General features: G+C 38.7%; 1 protein-coding gene and 1 long non-coding RNA gene across 3 annotated transcripts; one reads left to right on the top strand and one right to left on the bottom strand.

Annotated features, from left to right (window-relative positions):
• Positions 1 to 7,923: 7,923 nt before the first annotated feature.
• On the top strand, positions 7,924 to 10,076 carry LOC126794702 (uncharacterized). 2 transcript variants are annotated; one of them, XR_007672179.1, is made up of 6 exons: positions 7,924 to 8,109; positions 8,185 to 8,224; positions 8,494 to 8,623; positions 8,756 to 8,831; positions 9,076 to 9,309; positions 9,643 to 10,076. It is a non-coding gene; the product is annotated as an uncharacterized LOC126794702 (long non-coding RNA). The 2 variants fall into 2 exon arrangements; XR_007672178.1 differs by having other exon boundaries at positions 8,753 to 8,831; positions 9,643 to 10,075.
• Positions 10,077 to 10,187: 111 nt separating this feature from the next.
• Positions 10,188 to 12,290, bottom strand: LOC126795906 (uncharacterized). Its single transcript, XM_050522632.1, has 3 exons — positions 12,120 to 12,290; positions 11,735 to 11,832; positions 10,188 to 11,101 (listed from the first exon to the last, which is right to left on the bottom strand). The coding sequence occupies exons 1-3, from the start codon at positions 12,288 to 12,290 to the stop codon at positions 10,531 to 10,533; spliced, it is 840 nt and encodes a 279-aa protein (XP_050378589.1). The 3' UTR covers positions 10,188 to 10,530.
• Positions 12,291 to 12,501: the final 211 nt, after the last annotated feature.

Consider the following 12,501-nt stretch of genomic DNA (forward strand, 5'->3'; position numbering starts at 1 on the left):
AATTTTACAAGTAAGCAGATGATCGAAATTAATGTTTGTACATTGAGCTAAGTGAACTTCGAAATATGTTCTTTAAATAATAATGAAGGTTTTTGTAGACACATGGAATTTAATAAAGTAAATCATCTTCATTAAATGATTAAGTCGATGAAGAACCCGATAAAATTGCACATGTGGCCCAAAGTCCAACAAAATTAGTGCGGATCCGAATAAAACTCGCGACATAAATGGATGATCGTAATCGAAGCTACGTGATTCCGACTTAAATCGAAAATTGAATGTTATTAACGATTCGAAATGGTAATCAGACATTTGATTAAATTAATTAATTCATTAACGGTTATAATTAAATCAATTTTTTTCTACTTAATTTAGTTATGAAAATAACTAATTTTTAAATTAATCATAAAATACATATTAATTTAATTATACAATTAAAAAATATTATTATTTTAGTGACATTAAAATATTCTATAAAATAGAAACATTGACACTATAAATACTCATTTCAACATGAAGAGAATGAGACTTGAGCAAGAAAATAGGCACTAGAGCTCAAGAGAAGGACCCCTGCTTCGACTTCAACACAAAAGAGAGCAAGATCACTCTAGAGAAATCTCGAAGTCTCACAAGTTCACGAAGAATCATCAAGCTATCAAATCGCTCGTTCTTCATCAAATCCAAATCCAAACTCAAGTCCACGAAGAATCATTGAGCTATCAAATCGCTCGTTCTTTATCAAATCCAAATCCAAACTCAAATTCTCAAGATCAAGTGCACGTCACCCTTGAGCCAAGTTGCATACGGAGATAGAATCAGAAGAGTTCACAAAGATTAAAACGTCACGCTTGATTATCAATAAATTACATTTTTTGTACACGTGTCTGCATTCTTATTTGTTTTCAGATTTTCATTCTATAAATTGGCACCCCAGTGGGACTTTTTTTTGGCCTCTTATCTCATTCTCTGAAGAAATCTTCAAATTTGTTGTGCGATGGCTTCCAAGAACAACCAAGCCATTCCATCGACGAAATCCAAGTCCATAACCGCGAGGTCAAGCGGAGAGGCCGAACCGATCAAGAAATCCAAACAAACATTCTCCAAATCAAAGAGTGAACAAATTTCCCCTGTCACCCGAAGCGTGGCTAGAGCTCAACCCACGACATTTATGGCACTTTCTAGTAAGCCTCGTCAACCAGTCATCACCTTGGAGAGCTTGGGAGCAATAGAGCATGCCGCTCAGAGTGGGAAGAAGCAAGTGTCAAAGAAGAAGGAGCCAAACAAGCAATCACCTCTATCTGTTCATGGTGATGACCCTATCCTATAAGACGTTTTCTCTGATGACGAATCAAGTACAACATCATACCATGGAAGTCCCAAAGAAGATGGCGATAACTTTCATTCTATGGAGCATGAGTCCTCTTCTGACAATGCGCAGGTCTTGGTGACGGGGACATCCACAATCGAGGAGCAACTCTCCAATTAGTTGGAGATGGTTGAAAAGCTCACCCGAACGGTTGAAGAAAATGACGTGCAAATCGCTGAGCTTTATAGCAAGTTGGAAGATCACGATGATGAGAACTCCACCAAATGGTCTCCTGGCAGGAGCAAAGTAAATGAAAAGGGAGAAACGTCTAAGAACAATGACGACTCGCTTGGTTCCTTGTCACTCTAGCAATTGTAGAACATCATCACCAACTCAATTTGGGCTCAATATGGAGGTCCTTCTCGTGACTCCCTCACTTACTTCAAACCTTACACTAAGAAGATCGACAACTTAAGGATACCGCTGGGGTATGAGCCATCAAAGTTCCAATAATTTGAAGGTAAAAGGAATCCGAAGCAATAAGTCGCTCACTTTGTGGAGACTTGCAGTAACGCCAGGACAAAAGGGGATCACCTTGTCAAGCAGTTTGTTCGCTCGTTGAACGGAAACACCTTTGAGTGGTATACAGACTTAGAGCCGGAGTATGTTGATAGTTGGGACCAGATGGAGCGTGAGTTCCTCAATCGATTCTATAGTACAAGGCGGACGGTGAGCATGATGAAACTAATTAGCACGAAGCAACGAAATGATGAATCCGTGGTCGACTACATCAATAGATGGCGCTTACTTAGCCTTAATTGCAAGGACCGACTATCAGAGGTGTCAGTCGTTGAAATGTGCATCCAAGACATGCACTTTGATTTGCTATACATCTTGCAAGGAATCGAGCCTCGTTCTTTCGAAGAGTTGGCTGCTTGAGCCCACAACATGGAGCTAAGCTTGACAAGTCATAAGGGAAAGAATGTGTCCCTGGTTGACCAACGAAAAGACAAAGTCTTTGGAAGCATATTGGACAAGGTTATGAAGAAAACATCCAAAGAATCAATGGTCATCAATACTGCACCGGTTAAGATCTCTACGTGGGATAAGAAGGAGTTCAATAAGGTGGAACCTCCTCGAACCTAGAATAGGAGTAAACGCACGTTGAAGGATATGGAGCGAAAGACGTACCCATTTCTAGACTCTGATGTGGCGGGCATGTTAGAGGATCTGCTCGAAAACAAGATAATAGATCTTCCAGATTGCAAACGTCCAGAAGAAATGCATCGTGTCAACGATCCAAAGTATTGCAAATATCACCCCCTCGTTAGTCACCCTATAGAGAAGATCTTTGTTCTCAAGGATTTGATAATGAATCTCGCCAAGCAAGGGAAAATTGAGCTGGACGTTGACGACGTTGCTGAAGTCAATTGCACTATTGTAACATTCGGATTGTTCGAGCTAGTTCCATTCTCTTTTCACCGAATGAAAGCACCGTTCAATTTCACAAAGACGGCGCGCGAACATAAGAAGACCAAAAAAGTTAAAGAATGTCTTGCTTCCACCCCTATCCTCCAAGTTGCCTCTAATGCCGATGATGAAGGATGTATATTAGTCACCCAGAGAAGAACTCACAAATGTATGATGTCAAATTCATTGATAGCCCGACCAAGTCATAAGAAATCACCTGCACGACGGGAGGAGAATAGACGAGGACGTTTTGAGGCGAAAGTTATTCCATATTTGTGGAAGGCTCTTCGCCGGAACTTGTCAATAGAGCACTTGCCTATAAAACAACCGAATGACACTTCAATGGCCACAAGTTGTGAAGTCAGCTCCAAAGAAGACGAAAAATCTGAAGCAAGAGAAATAGGTGCAAGTCAAGTGTTAAAGAGAAATGAGGTGTTGAAACAATTAGAGAGTCTACCTTTCCAACTTAGCCTCTCTGACTTGATGCAATTGCCAAAATCAACGAGATGTGCACTTGTGGAGTTGCTTATTGACGTAGAAAAACACTCCACAAGCATGAAGAAATGTGGCGCATGTGATGCATATTGTGATGCCATTCACTTCACGATGATGACCTTCAATTGGGCTCTAAGCCACATATTTGACCCCTTTTTGTGATAGGGTACATGCGAGAACGGAAGTTGAACCGTATGCTCATAGACAGAGGGTCAGCAGTATTATCATGCCCAAGTCAACCATGTCTCAACTCGGCATCAACGTTGATGAGGTATCAATGAGTCGTCTCATAATCCAAGGTTTCAACCAAGGAGGACAAAGAGCGATATGGATGATCAGACTAGGCATGGACATCAGAGAGATAAAATCAAACACCTTGTTTCATGTCATCGATGCGAAGACCTCGTACAACTTGTTGTTGGGACGACCATGGGTACATGAAAATGGCATCGTGCCATCCACTTTACACCAATACTTCAAGTTCTATCGCGGAGGTGTGAAAACCGTGGTAGGTGAAACTAAACCATTCACAGAAGTTGAATAATATTTTGCGGATTCTAAATTCTACACAGATGAGGAGTTAATGAAAGAAGTCATTCCGGTCAGAGTATCCTCTACGGGGAAAGCCGCTAAAATTAAGGAGAATGATGTCAAATCAAAAGACATTGAGCTTCATGGTGAAGTGTCGCAAAAAGTTTCATCTGAAGCTGCAACATCGTCTGCGGAAAGAAAAGCCAGCCATGCCTTTCTGGTCCTTTGCTATGTTCTGAAGTCTAGACGAAGGGATGAGAAGTCTCCATTTGTGGGGACAAAGTCACAAGAGTGTCCACAAAAATTAGAAAAGAATTATGTGAAATTGTTGAGGGAGGAATCGACATTGCCATTAATAAAGGTGAGCAACCAAAATCCTACAAAGTAGTCACTAAATGGGTTTGTCAAACTAATTCAAGGTAAGACGGAACATGGATTGTTGCCCAAGAATAGAACAAGTGAAGGGTTCTATCCTAACACATACAAGCTGTTAAAAAAGGCTGGATACGACTTTGGTTCATCAAGCAAACAAGACGATCAAACTGTAACAAAGATGACGCATGAGCTCGATGAGCCACAAAAGAAGTTAAGAGAGTAAGGGGCAACAATTGATTCTTCTAAAGCTGGTCTCGGTTTCACTTCGAGCAAGACAATTAGAATTTCAGGAAGAAGAAGGGCGGAGTGAGCCAATGTGCAACATATCAGTGTCGAGATAGTTGAAGATAAGAGTCAAGATGTTTAATCAATTCCTCCCATTTCGTCGTTCAATCGCATTCGTCCAGGTTCTCGAAGAGCAACATCTGAACGTATTAAATGATCAATCACAAGGGTGTCGGTTTTTGACCGTGCGAACATGATAACAAGTAGAGGTTCAGTCTTTAATCGCATCGGTAGTACAACCACTCGGCCTTCCGTATTCAAAAGGATGTCAAGTTCACACAAAGATAAGAAAGAACCTCATTCCGCGAAAGACTGCGTTGGAAATGATCCAAGCAACTAAGGAAGTTGTTTACTCTATGCGGTATTTCGCAAAGTCAAAAAAATCGAACCACATATATCTCGATTAATATTAGAATATTCTCATCATTTCATTGAGAAAAAGTCATAACCTTGGTTGTATGTCAACGATTGCATCAAGGTCTTGTCAAATCCAAAGGTACTTCAATACCGAAGTTTAATGAAATTTTAGACAGATATAATAGCCGTTACATTTATATTTTGGAAAAATAGTGACAAACTATTATTAAAGTTTGAAATTTTATTAATTGTGCTAGATTCTTATCGCTTGTTTTGAATTGATTTTTTTTTAAATCATGTTGTTCGATATTGAATATATTTTTTCAAATCATCATATTCTCATCATTCTATTTTCATTTCGTAATAAGATGCTTCATTTCTCATGTCATGTCCCCTATACCTTTTGTCACACGGTACATTGGTATCAATTGTCATTGATCAGTTTGTAGGGAACTATATCTTCATAGTAATTGCCATTTGCTTTGGGGTTATTACTGTCGTATTTTGCAATTTTCATTTTGGGAAAATTTCTTTGTCCCAAGAGACCTTACTTTCTCATTCAAGATTTTCATTACGCTTCCAAGCTATTTGCAAGAAACATGTTTGCATAATTTGATCATAGTTGAGCCTTAGCTGGCATGCAAGAGAGGTTAGTAATCAAATTCTTTAGAGTCCAAGAGATGTTGTGTTGGTTTAACCAACTATAGATAGAGTACGAGACTTATTACTTTCACAGTCTAAAATTCTAAATAGACGTACACGAAAATTAAACATATCAACATACATTATGATCACTTTGGAGCTTTAAATATCACAGTAAAGATATACAATTTAATTAATTTCAAAGAAATACAAATCGTATTGCAAGACCAAGAATTGAAATGGTCGTATTTTTCGATACTTCATGAAAATACTTTATCACAAGAATATGTTTGTCCTCTCTGTGTTTTTGAATGATAAAATTCTCATGAAATTTCGTTATCATGGCAATGCTCATATAATATGCCAAATAACATAATTATAAAAATTATATAATTATGAACACAACATATGCAGCAAATAGAGCATATCATTTAACATGGTTAAGTAATTTACAAAACTTAGGCAATTATGATACATGCCAATGACCATGTATAAATATATAATGCTTATAAAAAAATTTAAATCATAGCATCACGATTTAATGACATGCTAAATAATCAAATTTTGATAAAAAAAACATAGCATATAACATGCACAATATTCTGAGAGTACTTTGCTCACATAACACATAAAGTTTCATTTATATGAATGAAATTCAATAAAACCGGTAATACTAATTTAGATCTTACTTGTTTGTTTGCCAAATAAACTGCATATTAAGCGATTCTTGATCTCATGATTCCATGTTGTTTGTCACATGGTTATAAATAAATCACATGCAAAAAACAACAATATTTACATGATTAGTCACTTTAATCATATTCATTTACCTTATTCAATGAAGGTAATAAATAATATATAAAAGATAAAGTGGATTGCACATTTACCATTACGGTAGTAGTTGTTAAATACTTAAATTGAAATCAGTAACAGTGAATAGTAAATATGATTCACTGAAAGGTAAAAGTAGCAAAATAATTATATTTAATTTTTTACTACAGAGTTAAGTTTTAAATTTACCAGAGGTAAAAATCTCTTTTCTCCGTGGGTCGGTTCTAGGCCGGATTGGGGCCTGAACAGGTCCGAGTCGCGAGTTCGTCGGGTCACAGTCGATCTCGCCAATCTGGGTCAAGCACAACATTGGGCGGTCGGAAACGACATCGAGGTGCGCCGATCTGGAATGATGGATTGCCGGTTCGTGCCTGTAGTGTCTTGAACCGATCGCGATCTGGGTGGGATCGACAGATCGTTCGCTGCACTGCGACGGCGGCAGCGATGCTGGTTCTTTCTCGGGGCTGAAGGTGCGCCCTGTCTTGGCATGCATATCGGCGGCGGATTGGAATATTCGGATTGAGGGTTGGCTAGGGCCATTGTGCTTGGTTGGACGACTATCGAGGCGGCTTGGTGGCGTCGGTGTTGCAGCGTCGGCGTTGCATCGTCGTCGCTAGGTGGCGGAACCTAGGAACACAGCGAAAGCCCCGACCTTGGGGCGGCGTCGATTTGTGGTGCGGCCTTTGGGTCAATCTCGCCTGGGCAGCGGCGTTGTCGATGCTAAACGTCGGGTGGAGGAATCCCGACATGGCAGATCGGAGGAGAAGGGAGGGGTGCCCAAAGCGAATTTCTGGGTGTTTACTAGGAAAAAACATACTTTTTCTTTCCGGCAAAAATGTTCGTCTTATGCTGTCGGATTTCTTTCATGGCATAAATTATTTTTCAAAAACTATGGTTTTCTGTTTTTTTTTTTTCATTTTTTTCAAAACTCATATCTAAAACAAAAGTGTTGATAACGTGTTGTAGGGAAAATATAATGGTCTACTCATTTCATTAATACTCTCCTTTATATAGGGGTCAAAATTACAATATAAATAAATGATAATTACAATGGTAATTAAGGCTACATAATGGTGATTGATATGTTATGTCTGTTGACCATAAACGTCATTAACTCATTCCGTTATTTAATTTAACGAAGACACACTAATGATGTTTTTCATTCAACACTCTACATATTAAAATAAAATAAAAGCAAATCAACACGCGTAAGCGTTATGCGTGTATTTATAAGAAACGGTGTTTTGGTTTGGAATAATATAATATCTTTCATTGATACAAGGCGTTTATACACACACGTTCTCTACTTGGAGATCAAGTTAACCTAACCAACTAGGAAAGAAAAATATACGTACTTGATATACAAGATTTACAAAGATACAAAGAATCTGATCTTCATTATGTAATATTCTCAACACTCTCCAACTTGAATGTCAAGATTTTATTAATAATTGCAATGTAACATTGTTCCTCATAAGTCATAACAAAGTAAATAAAAAAAATTATATGCAAACGCGCGTGAGCGCGGAAGGCGAGTAATTATGAATCTATGATTGAGATCATCTGTTCTTTCAAAGGAAAAAAAAAATCAAGGAAAAATAATTTTCATGGGGTAATACCATTCTTTTTGGTCCACCCTCATCGAAAATATATTCTTGGGCTACCTCTGTAAGGAGACCCGTTGGGTTACAAATGGTAGCCCGTTTTCCGTTTTGCTACAAAATGGAGTGGCGGCGTACTGCCATTTCCCACTTTAGCGCGGTTTCGCTGCCTCTGGGGATGTAACCCTAATAAGCTCCGGCTCCGAGCCTGCGCCGGTAATGTTCTTCACTCTCTCTGCCTCTCTTCAAAATTCAACAGACTCTCAGCATAACGCTTTTGATTCTTTTCAGTTAAACATGACTTCATCTCAGTCGCAACAACAAATCTTCGGTACTTACTTTCCAATCATATGTTTTATTTATTTTCTATATTGCAGTAGGCGAGTTGATTCCATTTTGTCTCAGGATTTTGCTCTGTACAGTCCTCACTTCTAGTATTAAATTTCCGAGTTTACTTGCTTAAAAATCTTGCAATCATTTTTCAAGCTTCTGTAAGTTGGTGTGTGGTCTCCACAATGAGGCTCGCTTGTGTTGTAACCTCAATTTTCTACTTGCTGCGTCATTTTTCAGAAACATATCAATTTGCTTTTCCGATGGCAGGTGTGATGTTTGGAGGGCATTGTCTTCATCTCCTGTAGATGATGACTTCTCAGAATTGGGATCCCCAGTTCCTGAAGCTGCAAATAGTCTTCCCAAGTTGAAGACGGAGAAGCCCGAGCCATACAATAAGGTATCTTCAACATGTCCAAATGGGCTTATTTTCAATCTTACAATACAGTTACTGTGTATGCTTGAATTTCCATGACTATCATTGAGTTGGAATATGTAACGCGTATTTACAAATTTCAATTTCAATCAGAAGGCAAACCGTGGGGGGAAACTGTCTGGAGTACGGTTAGAAAGCAGCACCAGCTTGAAAAGTGATTCCTCAAAATTGGGTAACTCTAATCCAACTGTCATTTCATCCTTCATAATTGCAACAATGTTTCACCACTTTACAAGATAGTTCTTTTAGAATTAGAAATATGCATATACAACTAACCTTCCCTGGTTCTTTATGGGTCAAATTAATAAGCTAGATTTATGTGATATTGATACTTAGCGGATATTTATTATCTACTTTTCACTCCGAGATCCTCCTCTACCATTGTTGTCTAATGAGTATTCAATGTGAATGATCAGAGAGTGTAGGAGCAAGCAAGAGACTGGTTCTGTTTGATGAGGTTTCTATAAACTGCTTTGAACCTACAAATCATCCAGTAGACGACAAAGAGTCAGTTAGCATTAAGATTACCAATATCAACTTAGAAACCACTGATTCTGCAGCTTGAAGGGACTTGTCAGAACAAAAGAGGATGGAGTGGATGCTTTCTTTAGCATCAAAGACAGTGCTGACATAAACAGCATACTTGCAAAGTATGATACAACTTATATTTATTCCATGTAGTTTTTTTTTTTGGTTTGCATTGTTACTCACTAAATAACAACTAGATGGACTACATTATTATAAGAGTATGACAATCACTATGGGTTAGTGGGTTATCAACATTTCGCACCCGGCTACTATGTACTTCAGATGGAAGAGGGTAGTATAGCAAAGTTTCTGTTTGATGCTCTAAACCCAAGAATTTGTTTGATCTGAGGAGATGATATACTACTGTTTCTTATTAATTTATAAATTTATAAATCGTGCATGAATAATTAGGTTCCCATGTATGTTCTCATTTTCATTATGTGTATGGTTGCCAGGTTGAATGGTACAGTCATGAATGACCGTAAGTGGTCAGCTAATTTACATCAGAGACTCAGCTGCTGCTGTGAGCAAGAAAACTAATGCCAACTTGGATGCGGGATTGCTTATAAGCCATCAGTTGGCAGAAGTGAGAAGGCAGGTCACCATCAAGGCCGTGTGTTTAGAGACTTGGAGCATCTGCATAATGCCTTGGTCCACCTTGAGGCTCACCCTGATTGCGGAACTAGTAGTACCAGTGGTGACTGAGCTGATTGGCTGATTGCTGATGTTTCGTATAGTAATACTAATAAGAGATTTGTGGAGATGCCAATTTTTGATATCTGATTTGTTCATATTGACATGCAGGGTCTTGAGGGTTTGTAGTAGTAAAAGTTCAATGAAGTTTTGAAATGTAGACATCTCTGAGCTATAAAGTACCTTGTTCTTCCGTTTTCTTTAAAAAAAAAAAGATATCAACAAAGGGCCACACCCTGCAGCGCAGATCATTTGGAAGTCGCTCAAGACTGCTCCGGTAAACTACATTGTTCAAACACAATTCTAATTCTTGCAACTCTTCGTTTATTTTGCTGAATTCCCAGCAAATCATTTGGTTACTTCAAAGAGAAGATTATTTTCCGACGAAGAAGCTATTAAAGGTGTCAAATAATTTACATAAGGGAATAAGGGAATCAAATTTAATACCGCTGGCGCTGAGGGTTTCGAATCCGAGCCTCGGTCTCGATAATAACAATTTACACAACTGATTTACAATGATAGAATTACAGTTATGGGAGTTAGCCCCCCTCCCCAGGATCAAGGGAACATATAAGTGAGAAGTGGTAAGCTTTCCACCCCCACAGTTAGCAGCACCATCTGCAACACTCTACAATTGGCGAGCTCAAGCATTAGCCTGAGGAGGACTGATTCCCCTTCACATCCATATTCATCATCCTGCATGATTTTTCTGCCTTGAAGTCTGGCGCAGAGATAGCCATAGAAGAACACTCACCAATTTGGTAATCCCTTTCATCAACTAAAGATTTCATAAAGGCACATGGCCTCTCCTCGCCTTCAATACTAGATATAGACTCTTGCCCTGAACCAAATGTCAAATCAAAAGATGGTGGACCAAGGGGTTGTGTTCTCATCTGCACTGATCGTAAGAGAGCAGCCCTCCTTAAATCAGCCGAGTGGCAAATGTCACTAGGTGATGATGGGAATCGCCCCTCTGAATCAGAGCCTCGTTGACGGGACTGTGGGCAGTTGAAATTAGTGAGAGGGCAGCTATGTGAAGCATGCGAACTAGTCGAACAAGTTGAAGAAAACCCATTAAGTTGTCTTTGATACCTATATGGAGAGACTGGACTAGAAGGGGTGCTGTCAGGTTGTGAGGAAAATGTGTTGATAGGGTTCTCACAAAATCTCGAGTCATCTGAGTCCTCTGACATTGGTGAGTATTCTAAGGGCATCTCATCCCTGGAAAGATATAGTTACACAAAACAAAAATAAAGTGACCAAAATAAAGATGAGAGAATAAAGATTTCTCTTTACTAGAAAAGAACAATACAGAGAAAGCAATGCCATCATATATTTGGAAGAAAACAAGGACAGGAAGAAAATGAGAAAGCATTTGTGAAGGGATGCTGAGATCATTGATGCTAATGTCTCTTATCTGTCAATCATTGAAGGTTGTCTAATTATGTAGAAATATTCAACAGCGACAAGTCCTACTAATGCAAATTTAATGTAATTTTGAAAAGATACTGCGCAGAGTGCAGACTGGAATGAGAATGCTACTTGTCTACTACTATGTTATGTGCATTTCCCAAAAACTTCAAGGAAGGGAGACTTAATTCAGAGCAACATCAAGGACAGCTACAAATTGAATCTGACCTCTCTCAAGATTTGTGTTAGCGCTACCTACCTATGACCCAAACGGAAATTATGATGCTAGTTTAGCAACACTGATTTCGCTATACTATGAAATATTATGACACGCTTGCAAACTCAAGCTAATACAGTTAAAGGTGGAGATACGATTTAATTTCATTACGACATGAGGAATGCAAAAGGTTGTTAAACGAGGGTAAGCTACTAGAACTAAGTTACCTTGCATAAAACATTGGATCAGACCTTGCTGGAGATTCCATTAGATTGTCAGGGAGTGGATCTCCAACTGTAAGTCCATTCAAACTAGATGCCATGATCTGCAAAAAAAAAAAGAAAAAAAAAGTAATGAGGATTATTTATCAAAAAAATTAGTTAATGCTGCCTCAGCTAAACATGCATTAGAGTGCCAGTTGATCTTTAATTGGAAAGGCCAACAATTCTATAAAGATTGACATAGCATTCATTGAAAGTAAAAATTGCAGGAAAGTTTGAATCTTGAAAAGAAAGAAGAAAGGAAGAAGGTTGATTGAAGAAATCAAAGTAAGAATGAAAAATGAAACCCTAAAAAGAAATTAGGAGAAGGATTAGAAGAGAAGAGGGGGACCTCGCTGAGATAACGCTTGTGAGAGTGGAAATTGTCGAGGTAGACCTCATCATCAGGATCTCTGCTTCGCTTTCCAGATGATGCGGGGGTTGACGGTGCCGACGGTGATGAAAATGAAGGTGTAGATTCTGAGACTACTGCTGCTCCTGATGAGCTCGCCTCTGGACGCATTACTCTGCTCTCGTCTCTACCACACTTGTCACTCACGCTCGCTTTATAGTCCTTTTCTTTCCTTTTCAAAAAAAAAAATCCTTTTCTTTAGCTACAAACCGAACGACATCGTTTTGCTCGCCTGCTTATTAATTTATTATTATTTCATTCCATTTTCATCCTACTCTGTCAAATAAAATGAAAACAATAACATAACACCAATAAGGACTTC

The sequence above is a fragment of the Argentina anserina genome, chromosome 5 (assembly GCF_933775445.1).
Source record: "Argentina anserina chromosome 5, drPotAnse1.1, whole genome shotgun sequence".
Classification (NCBI taxonomy): domain Eukaryota; kingdom Viridiplantae; phylum Streptophyta; class Magnoliopsida; order Rosales; family Rosaceae; genus Argentina; species Argentina anserina.